Source organism: Pygocentrus nattereri, chromosome 5, assembly GCF_015220715.1.
Source record: "Pygocentrus nattereri isolate fPygNat1 chromosome 5, fPygNat1.pri, whole genome shotgun sequence".
In the NCBI taxonomy this organism is placed as follows: Eukaryota; Metazoa; Chordata; class Actinopteri; order Characiformes; family Serrasalmidae; genus Pygocentrus; species Pygocentrus nattereri.
In genome coordinates this window covers 15,251,451-15,268,058 of record NC_051215.1, presented here as the reverse complement: position 1 = coordinate 15,268,058, position 16,608 = coordinate 15,251,451, and the positions used below count along the sequence as shown (strand labels likewise).

The window sequence follows — 16,608 nt, the reverse complement described above, 5'->3', positions numbered from 1 at the left end:
ATCACTTCCCTCTTTGCTGCTGTAAGAAGAGTAAAAGAGCAGCTGCGTAATTAGCTGGGTGACCTTGTGCTGTGTGCTTTGGTGTCACTGTAACACAGCAGGCTAATTTAAGGCACGAACTGCCCTGCTTACACACATCATCATTTACTCAGGCACACACACACACCTACACATACCCACATATAAGTCTAAAAATCTCAATTCCAAAAACAACCAGTTTTCAAACCAGGATACTATAAGACTATAAGACTAGGAATATTGTGAAATGTTGAAAACCATCTGTAATGGGTAATGCAATTATGCTTGGGTATAAAGCGAGCATCCAAAAAAGACTTGTATGAGGAGTTTGCTAAAAATGTACCAGCTAATAATCCACAAGTTTGTGAACAGCATTCCTCAATGAGTGACTGAAAGGATTTGGGGTATTTTTTACCCTCTATAGTTTATAATCTCCTCAAAAGACTCTCTGTAGAAATCTGTGACTGTGATACCTCAGATGGCACTGCATTAAAAAACAGCATGCTTCGGTGGTGAATACATGGCCTCAGGAATACAAAGCCATATGTCAACAATGTCTAGAAAAGCTGTTGACCTCTGGGCTTGAGCTCATCTGAAATGGACTGATGCACAGAGGAAACATGTGTTGTGTACTGACGAGTCAAACTTTCATATTTTTTGGAAACACCAGATGTTGTATTCTGGGCCAAAGAAGAAGAAGACCAGTCAGATTATTACCAGTGTAAAGTTCACAAGCCTAGTTCTCTCATGGTATGGGGGTATATTAGTGCTCATGGCATGAATAACCTGCATATCTCTGAAGGAGCTCCACTTTGGAGCAACATATGATGCCTTCTAGATGACGTCTTTTTCAGGGAAGTTCATGATTATTTAAATAGGACAACACTAAGCCACATTCTGCATGTATTACAATAGCATGACTGTATAATTAGAGTGCAGGTGCTAGACTGCCCTGATTGCAGACTAGAACTGTCTCCTGTTGGAAAAAATGTGGTGCATAATGAAGTGCAAAATACAACAATGAAGACTCCATACATTGTGCCGCTGAAGACATCTAATTACAGAGAAAGTTTTCAAAATACAACCCCAATTCTAATGAAGTTGGGATGTTGTGTAAAACATAAATAAAATACGAATACGATGATTTGCAAATCCTTTTCAACCTATATTCGAATGGAATACACTACAAAGACAAGATATTTAATGTTCAGCCAGATAAACTTTATTGTTTTTTGCAAATATTCACTCATTTTGAATTTGACGCCTGCAACAGGTTCCAAAGAAGTTGGGACAGGGGCATGTTTACCACTGTGTAACATGACCTTCCCTTTTAACAACACTCAATAAGCGTTTGGGAACTGAAGAAACTAATTGTTGAAGCTTTGTAGGTGGAATTCTTTCCCATTCTTGCTTGATGTACAACTTCAGTTGTTCAACAGTCCAGGGTCTCTGTTGTTGTATTTTGCGCTTCATAATGCACCACACATTTTCAATGGGAGACAGGTCTGGACTGCAGGCAAGCCAGTCTAGTACCCGCAATCTTTTACTACGAAGCCACGCTGTTGTAACACATGCAGAATGTGGCTTGGCATTGTCTTGCTGAAATAAGCAGGGACGTCCCTGAAAAAGACGTTGCTTGGATGGCAGCATATGTTGCTCCAAAACCTTCATTTACCTTTCAGCATTAATGGTGCCTTCACTGATGTGCATTTTACCCATGCCATGGTCACTAACACACCCCATACCATCAGAGATGCTGGCTTTTGAACTTTGCGCTGATAACAATCCGGACAGTCCTTTTCCTTTTTGGCCTGGAGGACACGATGTCCATGATTTCCAAAAACAATTTGAAATGTGGACTCGTCAGACCACAGGACACTTTTCCACTTTGCGTCACTCCATCTCAGATGAGCTCGGGCCCAGAGAAGCCAGCTGCGTTTCTGGGTGTCTTTGATATATGGCTTTCGCTTTGCATGGCAGAGTTTTAACTTGCACTTGTACATGGAGAGATGAACCGTGTTTACTGACAATGGTTTTCTGAAGTGTTCCTGAGTCCATGTGATAATATCTGTTACAGAATGATGTCGGTTTTTAATGCAGTACCGCCTGAGGGACCGAAGGTCGCGGGCATTCAATGTTGGTTTCCTGCCTTGCGGCTTACTTGCAGATATTTCTCCAGATTTTCTGAATCTTTTGATGATATTATGGACTGTAGATGATGAAATCCCTAAATTCCTTGCAATTACACATTGAGAAACTTTGTTCTTAAACTGTTGAACTATTTGGTCAGGCAGTTGTTCACAAAGTGTTGAACCTCGCCCCATACTTGCTTGTGAACGACTGAGCCTTTCAGGGATGCTCCCTTTATACCCAATCATGACACTCACCTGCTTCCAATTAACCTGTTCACCTGTGGAATGTTCCAAACAAGTGTTTTTTTGAGCATTCCTCAACTTTCCCAGTCTTTTGTTGCCCCTGTCCCAACTTCTGGATTGTGTTGCAGGCATCAAATTCAAAATGAGTGAATATTTGCAAAAAACAATAACGTTTATCCGTTTGAACATTAAATATCTTGTCTTTGTAGTGTATTCAATTGAATATAGGTTGAAAAGGATTTGCAAATCCAACTTCATTGGAATTGGCGTTGTAGGATCATTTTACCCTAACGTGACTCAGATGTGATGTTTTCAGGGCTGAGTGGACATCTTTTCAAATCCGACCTGATCCACTATCATAGATCCTAGATCGGATATGTATGAAACAAAGAAGGTAAAACATCAAACACTATTTTGTACTGTTTTCAATTTGTCAAACAGAAATGACTAATCACTGCTTTCTGTTTTTTATTAGCATTTCACATTCTGTCACAACATTTTTGGAACTGAGCTTTGTAATATTACCCATGTGCCTACGCAAAGAAAGAAGTGGTCATCTTCCACAGTGATGTTTTTTCTGTTCCAACTCAAACACTCACAGAAATAGAAGCTGAAGTTTGTAGGCTGAGCATTAACATATTAGCATTAGAGGGGGTGGATTCAAACAGTGCTGCGGAGGAAAGAGAATGTAGGATGAGGAATGAGACTGAGAGAAAAAGTGGGACAGACAGGGTGTGTGTGTGTGTATGTGTGTGTGTGTGTGTGTGTGTGTGTGTGTGTGTGTGTGTGTGTGTGTGTGTGTGTGTGTAGTGTATGAAAGTGACAAACTGAGAGACAGAGAAAGAGAGAGATGACACACACCTTAGCAGAGTGTGTGATGTTATCCCAGTACGGAGAGGGGAACTCCAGATGGCCCTGCAGTATCTGATCAAACAGGTCCTCCTGCTGGTTGTTTTCACTGTAACACACATTATTCATCATAAACACAGGATAATATTACAAATCTGTGAGCCAAAGGAAAAAAAAAATATCAGTGCCACAGTAACTACTGGACAGTCAAGGCAACTAATGCCTTAGAAGTCATAGCTACTGTATCTCATAGCTCACTGAAACAAGAGGAGAAATAGCAAGTTCAAAATATTCGATCTATTGCACATTTGTTTGTAAGTAGAAAAGGAGACATTTTGAATTTAATAAGAAGTTAGTGTTGTGTAAACAGTCTTGCTTTGCCAAAACATAACCAATACTTTAAACTTCTGTCAATAAGAATGTAAATTGAACATTAATGTGACATACATATGTAAGATATAGCAAGGAACAAAGAAAACACGAACCAAACACAGCAAGAGCAAAGGCAAAGAAGCATGAACGCTACTTATACAAAGACAAGGCATGGGGGGCCTTGGCAAAAGTGGGCATCACCCTATCACAAGATAGTTTTCCTAGGTTATTTTTCCAGATGGGTTTTATGATTTAGCATAGCAATATAGCAGCAACCCTTAGAATGTGTGATTTCACTCCTGTCACCTGGGTAGTTGCTAAGTACATTTCAATCAAATTAGCACTGCCCACCCTCAGACTAGGCTGAAGACATAAGAGAAGGCTGAAGAGGGAAGAGCCACAACAAGGAAACCATGATAATAAATGTAATTGGTTTATTTAATTACATAATAAATCTGAAATCACTAGTGAGTAGAGGAGGCAGTGGATAGGGCAAGATGGAGGCAGATGATCCGATGTGCGACCCCTAAAGGGAGCAGCCGAAAGAAGAAGAAGACTAGTGATTTTTTTAAAATTCCTTTTTAATTTTTTTTTTCATTATAAATAATGTTGTCAGCATAAAAATTTGAGTGAAATGTAGAATCTTTGAAATACTGACATGAATTTCTGAATTTTGGAGGTATGTCCACCTTTTGCTTTAACGACGGCATACTGGCATGGATACCACGAGTGTATGTACATGGATGCCACAAGTTTTGTATTTGGTCAAAAATTTGCTCAAATTTAAATAGTGACCTAGAAATAGAAACATTTGTCATAACTTTTCTTTGTTTTACTTAATGGACATAATAATCAAATTAAAGGAATTTAAAAAATAATAATTAATGATTAAAATTTGAAAACTAAAATTAAGTAGTAGCACTTGAATCACATTATAAACAACAATCATATCTATAGACTTCAAAGGTCTCATTTTATGAAGCAGTTCTGAGAGTACATTAATTATATTAATGTAAATTACAGTAAAGAATGTTTTTTCCTCCTTTTATTTCAGAGACAACAGGGTTTGTCTAACAACAGTAACAATATATAAAGACCTTTATTAACAAGTTCCCATGACCATTGTTAGATGCTACAGTGTCTGTGGTATTACAACACTGACAGACCTGAATGATCCATCAATGTTGGTCAGAGTAGTTTGAGTGTGGACAGTACCTGCGGAAAGGAGGGAAGCCACACAGCAGGATATAGGTGATCACTCCGGCTGCCCAGATGTCCACCTTCAGGCCATAACTATGGCAGAGAGACAAATGGGAGAAAATATAGTATTTTAAAGTCATTCCTCTCTGAGCAGATGTGTTACTGTGAGGTTGACGTTGAGCTGTAGCATTATAGCATTTTGGGATATGAGAGCCTGAGAGTTAAAATTAAATAAAAAAAAGACAATTATTTTTTCATAAAACCATTATGGCTTTTTGTTACAACTCAGATTGGGGTATTTTAGAGATTTTTAAAGGTGTATGCTTGATTTTTGTTTGTTTTATTGCTTAAATACTAGAACAAAAAAACAAAAAAAACTTCTTTATTGGTATTGCCATTTAAATCATGTTTGTGCAAAGTTGAAATGTCTATACATTATATATTTTGCATTTATAAATGTGTATTCTGGTGAATACAGTGCAAAATATAGTGAACAATGTTCACTGCTCTTTTTTAATAAACAGATTTATAGGTCTATTAAAAGTCCATTTGTAAGCTTACAGTAAATTACTGGCTACTGGGTTGTATTACAGATTGTATTACATTAGAGGTTATGTAAAAAAAACAGGAGATTACCATATTTTAATTATAGCTTATTCCAGTAATTGTGCAGTGGAATACAGAAGAGACCTGCACCACAATATTTACCTGTTATTTACTGTTGATTTGGTAACAGTAGCCATTATTATTTCATCACAGGTTTACAGTGAAATTTAGTATTTAGCAAGAGCATATCATTACTACATCTTATAATGCTATAACCATTGTAATACTTGATGTCAGACTACAAGAAGATCGCATATCTCTAACGTAGACTGTGACTTTGGGTTAAAATCTGAACTCACTACTTGTGTTAAATGATATAGTGCACATTGTTCATGTTTAAAATAATGTGTTATCTTTAGCTGGACATACAGATGTTTTAAAAATAATACACTTTATTTTTAAACACCATGTTTCTTGATTTGAAAACATCATGCTTAGAACACTGAGAGAAAACAGTCAAGCATAAATTATGCCTTACCCTGACTCTGCAATAATCTCCGGAGCGACATATGTGGGGGTTCCACACACAGTGTAGAGTGGCCCCTCCACCACTGTGGCTAAACCAAAATCCCCTAGCTTTAGAGATTTGGCGCCATCAGGATACTCACATACCTGTGGATCATTCACAGCACATACATATTTAAATATTATTACTTATAAAGCAACATATTACTGTATATGTTCATAAAGGAGCAAGATTCATTTCTTTAAGCTTTTGAACCTTTAAACAACATATGTTTAAATGCAATAAAGTTTATATGACTAAAAATCCCCAATCTTTTCCTCAATTTAGTCTTATCTGATTCCACTCACTATCTAGATTTTCCCCAATCACAAAACACTTTTATTCTCCAAGTCACGTGAAGCCAACCACTGCATCTTTTCGAACTGCTGTCAAAGCAACATCTACATGCTTGGAGGAGAGTGCTAACTGCCACTTCTATTATGTAAACTAACAGATGCCTGCACTGGCCTAGTATCATGCTAAGTGATGGGGGAGAAGGAGGCCCACCCAAACAAAGCAAGGCCAGTTATGCCCTGTTGGACTCCCGGCCATGAATTGCAGTAGCATTAATGGGGATCGAATAAGAGGGGCAGAGTGTGCATCAGCAGTTTGATATGCCAGTTATATGAAAATATTTCCATCTCTCATCACCACTGGTGCAAATTCTGGGATGGGATGAACACATCCCCTTCAGTTTTTGAAATTATGCAAGATAATTTTGGAGGTCATGGGGTGGTTGTCAAAAAGTACATAGCTGAACTGCAAAAGATGTCAGATATCTCAGTTATTATATAGCTGTCAATAACAGAGTATAACTAAACTCAAACAACATTGTGCTTTTGTTAGTTATAGCCAATAACAACAAAACAAAAGATATACTAACCTGTTTGTTGACTTATGCCATAAAGGTATTAATAGTCATTTGTTTTCTTAGTAATTAATATCATATTCATAATTATTGGAGGATTTTACTAGAATGTTCATAGCAACTTATAGATACAACTAGAATTTTTAATGAAGCAATAGAAAGAAAAAAATGCCTGACATATGAAGCATGAGATAAAAATATGATAAGTGCATTTGTAGGCATACTTTTTTATTACCAAGTTTTATGCCTCCTGATGTTTATCCCCACACTCACACCATGCTCAACACACTGCAGAACAACATGACACCATCTGGTTGATGTACATTTTCTAAAAAATGAAAAAAAAAAAAAAAAAAAAAAGCTAAGAGTTGTGCCCCTTCCCACTGTCCCTATGTGTGTGTGTGTGTGCATGTACCAGTAGGTTTTCAGGTTTGATGTCTCTGTGCACAATGCTCATCCTGTGCAGATATTTGAGTGCTGCAGCCAGGTTGTACACCATGGCACTCGCGTCTCTCTCTGTGTACTTTGTAGAGGATGTGATGGCATCAAACAGGTCTCCACCCTTCAGAGAAAACATCATAATTATTGTTAATTAATAATAATGCATATTAATTATAAGAATATCACAATTCGTTTACTGAAGTGCTTGTTTACTGAAATATTTGTTTGTGTTTATCTTAGTGTCACATAACAATTGTATGGTTTATTTGTTTATTTGCATATATTCTAATATTAGGGATTTTTGAATAGATTAATGCTTACTCCCCAAATAAATACTTTTACATACTATTTCTCAGGTGGCCTTTTACAGTACTGTATATTTTCTTTTTTATTTATATTTCCCATATTTTTAGGAACTTTTAGTAAAATTGCATTGCAAATTGAAATTTACAAGAATGTTTCATTAAGTTCAAGCAAACGTGTTGGGAATTTCCATGTGCAGTAGAAATGTGAGGGGGGCCGAGTGGTGTACCTTGACTAACTCCATGACCAGACAGAGCTCAGAGGGTGTGTCCACTTCCTCGATCAGCATGATGATGTTCGGGTGCTTGACCCGCCTCAGGACGGCCACCTCGTTCTCAATCAGGTGCTCCTGAGTGGGCAAAATCAAACAAACCCTTCAAACCAACTTCACGTCTCTCATCCACACAGAAACCTGGCAAAGTGCCACAGTGGAATAGTTTGTTAAGCAGGAAATGCTCAAAGTAACAGGAAATTTATTTCCTCTGCTAAGCCTCTGGCACATGTGAATCCAAGGCCTTGACTCATATCATGAATTTCATGACTCTAAACTGAGCAGTTCTTGACATTTAAATCAATACTGTATCACTAGAGAGCCTTTAATATCCAGGAATAGCTTCAGAATAAATAGCTATTGATTGCATTAGAATTCTCATCTGAAGGTCAGCATTTGTATTAATGTATGCAAAAGGATGATATCCGAGCAGCAGACTGGATGAGTGGCGATGAATAAAACAACTGCATTTTTGAGTTTATTTGGTTTGATTAAAGAGATCAAAAGCAGACAGAACAGACATTTCCCACTGGGCTGTGAATAATTTGCACCTCCATAATCAGGTCTGTTCAGATCTGTGCTGATTTATTGTATACTGAGCTAAGACCACTTAGCACTTCAGTTTGGACTAGTTATAATTAAAATGGGACTAAATGAAGCTGAGATAACACTTCCTATGGACCTTCTATGCAAAATGTATTACAAATGCATTTATTATGTAGTATATTAATGTAGTACATTACAAACTTATTTATATAATGCAGCATATATTCATATAGTATATATGTTCTATGCAGTAAATGCCATTGCATTGATATAAGGGCTTTAAATGAAATTGATGGTCAATTATTTCATTTATAACACTGTAATAAGGCATCATCCCAAGTAATGGCACTTTAATATCATTATAATTCCATTATTTGGTTCTATTGTGCACTAAATATCAGTTCTCTGGAAATGTTTTATGCCTTTGAACTAAGCCCTTCAAATAAAGTGCTACCTAACCCTACACCACTATAACTAAATCACTGTAAAATGGAAATGTCTATCCCCCACCACAGATATTGAAGGACATGACTTACTTTGCCACGACATTTGTTCTTGTCGATAATCTTTAAGGCAAACTCCTTTCCTGTTGACCTAGAGAAAGAGAAGATGGAATGATATCTTGTGGAATAACTGAGAAACTACATTTTTCAGTTGTTTAGTTAAATTAATTAATTGACTTATTTTAAGAGAGATTCAAAACAAATACTTCATGTTTGTCGATATGTTCAAAGAGGCCAGAAAGGTAATTTTCCTTGTTTGGCGATATAAACCCCTTTTATGTTTGCAGAACAAGTTTGATTATCCCTCTTTGGCTTCCAGAAGATGTGGAACTAGGTTGAAACTGTTATTGTAGAACCACAAACATAAATGTGTTCTTCATCATCATGTTCCTGGGTTATTGTGTGAATCACAAGTTTTAGCTTATTGACTTGTTTTGCATAAAATCAATCTTTCATTTTAAGCTTGAAAGCTTCTGGTCAAGAGAGTTCTCCTCTATCTAAAATTGTTAAAAATAGAATGCAGTGACATACAGAAACAGATTAAAACAAAGTAAAGCAATGAAATAGTTGAAGCAATTCAATAATTTACTAAATATTGAATATACTGATTCAATAGAAGAAACTACTTTACAATGAATGGAGTAGAGGAGGATTTTCTAATTGGAGTGCTTTTTGTAACTAATTATCAACTTACCGTTCTACACATTCCTTTACCACTGCAAAGTTTCCATCACCGATAACCTTTCCCACTCTGTACTTGTCCAAAACGCTGGAGCCCATCAGGTTTTATTGCCATTAACTAGAAAAAAAATACATTGCTTGCCATTATATGTCAATAACTGTTCTTCATTATTCATACTTCGGGAATGGCATGCCTTAAAATCAGCAACGACTACTATGAGAAATTATTATATATTTTTTTTTTGCTGGCTATATACTCTTAACAAAAAGTTTTGAGTGACACTATAAAGAAACCACTATTGGTTCCCTGAAGAAACATGTTAAAAGGACCATGAAAAAGATTTGTGAATGTGGAAAACCTTCAATGGGATCAAAGAGCCTTCACATAACGTAAAGGTTCTCTATCAATTTATGGGTTTTTCCTAGAAACTTTGTGTTCTTTGAAACTTTAAAGATTCTTTTACAAAAATGGTTCTATAAAGAACCATCTATTGAAAGTTTTTAGGGAACCAAAAGTGGTTCTTCTTTGGAATCATATACAAACTCTTTTAGGAAACTATATTTTCAATAGTGTAATAGTAGTAGTAGTTTGTTTAACTGAACAGAAATATGCACACTAAATTCATATGACAGTTCATTTTCTGAGTGTATTCAATTGTAATATGACTAAATCAGGGGTGCCCAAGCTTTTTGTCTTTTGAAGAGGGACCAATATGCAATTTTTTGTGGAGGACCAAAATGACTAAACAGTACAAATAAAACAGATATTTGGGTTTCAAATCATATTGTTATAAATGTATTTTATGACACACACACACACAATGTATTTTATGAAATGTCAATTTATTGAATTTACTGAATCAATTTACAGAAATAATGGGGCTCCTAAATGGTGTATCTATCTACACATTCATCTCAGTATCAGGAGAACAGGAGTTTGAACCCCAGTGATGCCACAGCCATCCATAAATTGGAGCCCAAAAGGAGGAAATGACTTGTAGCATTATGTGATGGAAAGAGTTATGGCAAGGGATCTACTGTGTCTAAACTAACAAGTGTAAGTTGGGTGAACTCTTTGAAGTTGAGTTAACTCACGAAAATCTGTGTATATGGTATAAGTCACCATATAAATTTAAGTTGAGATGATTTTTGTAACATTGTTTTACAGTATATTGTTATATTTTAGAAAATAAGAATGTGTTTAATACAATCCATATATCATAACAATACGCTTGTTTTCTCTTTGAAAGAAGGGATTGGGGAAGGCCAAATCATTCTCACTGGTCACTTTTGGCCAGCCTTGGACCTGATCAGTTCTGCTTGTCCTTACTGCTTCTCTGTGAATTGATTGAATAAACAGCTCGGTGTCATCAGGACACTCCAGCCAAGTGGAGAGATCAACAAACCCCCACACTGCACTGAGTAATGACAGTGTGCGTCAGTAAGCATGTGCAAGTGGTCAGTGTTTACGTGAGTGTGCAGAGTGATGTGTGTCAGCACTTTCTACAGCCATAGTCTGCAGTGTTCCTGCAAATACTGCAGGGAATTCAGGGACGCAATGCATACATAAACACAAGGTGAGTGTGATCATGATCACGACTGCTAGCAGACAAACAGGCACTGAAAAATTCCTGCAATTATTTGATTAATCACTTCTACATAAACAAATATATTACATCTACATAAATTACTTTGGGCAATAATAGTATTAACAATACATTCTATTCATGTGGAAATGATGCACACATTTCAAAAGAAAAACAAAAAGGGAACAAGAATAGAAGTGTGAAGTGGTGCGTCATTCTGTAGTCCACGTTAGGAACTCCGAGTTTAAGCTGTTTTTCTCTATGACAGAAATTAATAGTTTTCTAAAATCGTTGCTGCCATGTCCTGTGGTAAACTAAAATAACCCAAAGCCAATACGTTTTTTGTCCTGTGTACATTTTTCCCCTGAGTGTCACTGTACCCTCTGAATTAGAAGTCATTCAACAGGCAAAAGGCTAACAATGCTACATACAAGCTACAAGTAAGCTAACAATCCTGAGCACTGAAGTGACATCACATGAATGTAAGTCTATTATCAAACGTATAGCAACACCAGCTACTCGAACATTTAGTTCATATAGAGAAACTCCGCTTAGACCCAGAGTTCCTAATAACAGCAAGATGCCACGTACATATGCACACCTCTTCAGAGGTCTATAAGATGAGTGTGGAAAGAGAGAGAGAGAGAGAGAGAGAGAGAGAGAGAGAGAGAGAGAGAGAGAGAGAGACTGAGAGAGACAATGAGAGAGTGAGAGAGAAAGAGAGAGTAAGAGAGTGAAAAGAGAGAGAGTGAAAGAGAAACAGCAAGACAGAAAGAGAACGGGAACAAGCAAGAGAATGAATGAGAGCAGATAGAGAGAGCAGGAGAGAGAGAAACAGGAATAAAAAGTGAGAGAGAGTATGTGAGACAGAGAATGAAAAGAGAGTGAAAGAGTGAGAGTAAGAGAGAAAGGGAGACAGGAGCAGAAGGAGAAAAAGTCAGAAAGTGAATGAGAGAAGAGAGAAAGTATTAGTGAGACAAACAGAGAAAGAAAAAGAATGAGTGAAAGAAAGAACGAGAGAGGGAGTAACACTGAGAGAAAAATTTAAAAGTGTGTAAGAGAGAAACAGTGTTTGAGAGAGAGAGAAACAGAAGTAAAGCTAGAAAGCAAGAGAGTGGGTGAGAGAGCAACAAGGAGAAAGAAAAAGAGTGAGAGAGAAAAGGTGAAACAGAGAGAGTGAGACAGCGAGAGAGAGAGCCAGAGAGAGAGATAGAAAGGGAGAGAAGGAAAAAGAGACAGTGAGGGAGAGTAAGAGAGACAGAGAAAGAGAGAGAAAGAGAGAGAGAGAGACAGGCTTTGTACCTTCAGGGCTGCTGTTATTCATGTGTTGCTGAGGCTGCTCTGTGGAGCCGTTCACATTAGAGGCAGACGAGTGATGAGGAGGAATCTGTGAGAGAGACCCCTTTAGAAACTGAACATCCAAAAGTAAACCAGTTTTTATCATCCATGAAAAAAAGCGCAAAATGATGAGCAAAGCTGTTGTGACACCAGTTTACTATAAACTTTAATGCTGTAAAAGTAGCGTCGTCTGCTAGAGCTGATGATGAATTTCAAAAAGTGAAACAATTTACTCCATTGCAGTGTGGATTTCAGCTTCACTTATATGACATTAGGGATGCACTCATATGACCTCTCTGAGTGATGCTGAAATTCCCATTTATATTTTTTGTAAAAACAATATTTTAGATTAATTTCACTTTAGGGCTAAATGTTAATTACAACAAACCAGCTGAAACATCACTGTATAAATGAGTGTGTAATCTGGCTGCCTTAAAATTGGATCACATTGAATATCATAAGGAAACAAAACCATAACCAGTGTATTGTGTTCTTTCTTGTTTAACTAACCTAGACGTCGGCCTAATTTCAGAAAGTCTGGTACTTTTTTCCACTTTACATTGTGAAGGTCCGGAATGCAAGAAGTGATTGTCTAACTGCATTACTGATTACTGATTACTGATAACTGATTAATTAGTATTAGTATTAGTAATTAGTAAAGAATTTGTATTAATTAGTATTAACTGTAATTAGTATCAGTAATTAATAAAATGACTAATCTAAAATATATTTTCTAATCGTTATGTAGTGTTTTTTTTATGTTGTATTATTTTAATTCTGTAGCTGTTACTCTGCATTTTTATATCAGCTGCTTCCCTCATCACCTGTTGCCACTTTGTGGACATGTCGCTAAAACAAACAATATTAGCATCATGTGCTTTAAACTGACATTGTGTTGCCATTTTGGGGAAACTACTAGTAAAAGTTGCATTTCTATCAAATGTTGTACAACATGTAATGTGCAAGACCTCAGTTTAGTTCAGAATAGCTTTATTAGCATGACTGTGAGGTACAGTATTGCTAAAGCATTACAACAGTTGTAGTGAACAGTGAAAACAATAATGAAAATAGAATAAGGTACAAAGAACCAACATAAACATTAGCCATATTAATTATTATAATCACAATATTATAGTATTATTATTATCACTGTATACTTATAATCATACCAATTAATAAACAAATGATGTTTGCAATTTTTGTGCAATGTTGGGGTCAGTAAATTGGAGGGTGGGCTAAGTAGAGTGGGATTAAGTGGAGTGGGGTTTGGAGGGTGTGGGTAAATAGAGTGGGGGTATGTGGGATGGGGGTCAGGAGGGTGGGGGAATGGGGGGTTGTTACCCACTTTCTCTCAGCTGGTGGCATGTTGTTATGTATTTAGAAGCGTGGGGGGCTGAGTGCCCCTCTGCAAGGATTATTCGTAATTTCTCCAACTGTGTACATTTTTTCAAAGTTTGGGATTGATTTGTTTGTTTAAATTTCCCTTGCCTGTTTATATTTTTCACAGTGAAGAAGAAGGTGCATCTCTGTTTTGACCTCACCTGTCCTCACAGCCTCTCCTCTCTAGGCAGCCAGGACTTATACTTTTTATTCATTTGTATCCTATATATTGACAAATAGTGGGGTGATTCAGAATTCAGATGATAAAATCCCTGTAGCTGTAGCCAGTTTAACAAGCAATAGACAATGATCTGTGTGTGTGGGCTGAGTGTCTGAAGTTGAGATTACAATGCCAGCTTATTAACTGAAGTTTAACAAAATCTAAAATTAAAGCAGCCAGGTTACTTTTTGAGATAAAGCCCAAGTTTTCTTGGCTAGTAGCAGTTTTATACAGATATCACTGTGCATCCCTAATAGTTTCTTGAATAAGAACATGAAGTGTGGAAGGACTAAAGCTAAATAAGCCAATGGGTGCAAACAGCAGCAGACAGGCTCCTCTGTGTGTACAGAGACTCACTGGGTTTAAAACTCAAAATTAAAATTTCAATTTTATATTTGATTAATTATTACAGATACACTGCTGCTTTTTTCTGCCAAGCCAATATGTTTTATTGTTGAAGGTATGGAAGCACTACTTTTGGTAAGCAGCCCAGTTGAGCCTGTACACACACAAATAAAACTTGATCTCCATAGTTCATAGTCACCTGCACAGAAAGACAGAAGGGGCCTCCCATCCGCTTGTTGCAACTAAACTAAAAGCAAGTGGGAAGATATTTATAGAACCAAGTCAACGGTGTGCTTGGCCTAAAATAAGCTTGAAAGCTTTAAAACAATGTGTAAAGAACCATCTGGCTACTCATTCTACCAAATCTTCACTGTTACAAGGATGCTAATGGTAAAATATAAGGAATAATTTATTGAAATCCAGAGACTTCTAGAAAGGTGAGGTGGCTTTTTATGTAACACCTTTCAGAGTTATATCATTCCCAGTATTACTAACATGGTTATGCAACCTCACTTTCAGGTTAAAATATCCTGAAACTGGAGTTTCCTCCTCTGCTTATAACAACATGGCATCCCCATTGTTAAAAAAACTTAGAAACTACTGCTCTCCTCAAACCCAGATGGTACCCACAACAGCATCAGAAGGCTTGTATTGAAGCTCTATTATAAACACATAAATCTATCTGCAAACGATTCAATCTATCTAGATAGATAGAATCACTTCTTATAGAAGTGCCCTAATTTAATGTACTAGCCACAAGCTATGATAGCCCCTTGGGTAAGATGCTCCTCACCCACCATATTTTCTTTCCTGATCATAGGATAGGGCCAAATTTGATCTTTTGAAATTTGATGTTTTTACTGATTGGCTATGGTCTACTAAATTCTGAAATGCTGAAATCCAGATGACAAAATTCCTGGGTTTAATTATATGTTTCTATATTATATAATATATAGTTTATATATTTTTATAACAGTTAGATTTTCAACTTAAAAGCACAAAGTTGTTCACTGTAGTTATAGCTATAATTGCCTATTGCATAACACTATTAAATAATGAATCAATTTACAATAGCTACTTAATTAATAGACAAAATGGACATGTTGAGTGTTTCTATTCTACTATAGTTAGTATATTCTACTATTCTACTATAGTGTATTCTATCTACTATAGGTAGACACATATATATATATATATATATATATATATATATATATATATATATATATATATATATTTGGGGGCAGTCGTGGGCTGGAGGTTAGGGATCTGGCCCTGTGACCGAAAGGTTGCCGGTTCGATCCCCAGTGCAATGACTGAGCTGTCCTTGAGCAAGACACCTAACCCCCAACTGCTCCCCGGGTGCCGTGGATAGGGCTGCCCACCGCTCCGGGCAAGTGTGCTCACTGCCCCCTAGTGTGTGTGTGTTCACTAGTGTGTATGTGGTGTTTCACTTCACGGATGGGTTAAATGCGGAGGTGGAATTTCCCCAGTTGTGGGATCAAATAGTATCACTTAATCTTAACTTAATCTTAATCTTAACGTATATATATACACACCTTTTATTTGCTGTATTTTGATTAATAACACAACCCATTTTTTTTAAGTTCAAAAACTTGAACTTATTTGACATATAAGTTTACATTCTGTAAAACAATTTCTGAATGGATGACAATGATGCTAGGGGGACTTCTTATCTGTCAGAAAAAATAGTACAGTTCAGGTAAATTCTAATGCCCTGAGGAACAAACAATGTTAAACAGTGTTAAAAGGCACAACATGATCCTTAAGGTTCAGTTGTGTACCTTAAAAGATATACATTACATTCGCTTCTACAGAATGTATATGTCTGTGCTTTTTTCATAACTTAACTACACTATATAGACAAAAGTATTGGAATACCCCTCCTAATTACTTAGTTCAGGTGTTTCAGCCATACCCACTACTAAAAGGTAGATTAAATTAAGCACACAGCCATGCGGTTCTGATAGACAAACACTTGCAGTAGAATGAGTCTGACAAACTCAACGACTTTAAGCATTGCAATGTCATAAGATGCCACCTCTGCCACAAGTCAGTTTGTGAAATTTCTGTCCTGCTAGATCTGCCCCTGTCATCTGTAAGTGCTATTATTGTAAAATGGACACCTCCAGGAGCAACAACAGCTTAGCCACGAAGCAGTAAACCATGCAAACTCACAG

At 36.7% G+C, this 16,608-nt stretch overlaps 1 protein-coding gene across 1 annotated transcript in view; it reads right to left on the bottom strand.

Moving 5' to 3' along the window:
• Nucleotides 1–16,608, bottom strand: part of dclk2a (doublecortin-like kinase 2a) — a 93,639-nt gene that overhangs the window by 15,967 nt on the left and 61,064 nt on the right. Inside the window, 10 exon segments of the mRNA XM_037538640.1 lie at nt 3,255–3,351; nt 4,830–4,907; nt 5,899–6,032; nt 7,209–7,355; nt 7,767–7,886; nt 8,891–8,948; nt 9,552–9,645; nt 9,648–9,656; nt 12,427–12,511; nt 14,607–14,654. Coding sequence (XP_037394537.1) covers nt 3,255–3,351; nt 4,830–4,907; nt 5,899–6,032; nt 7,209–7,355; nt 7,767–7,886; nt 8,891–8,948; nt 9,552–9,645; nt 9,648–9,656; nt 12,427–12,511; nt 14,607–14,654 — 870 coding nt within the window.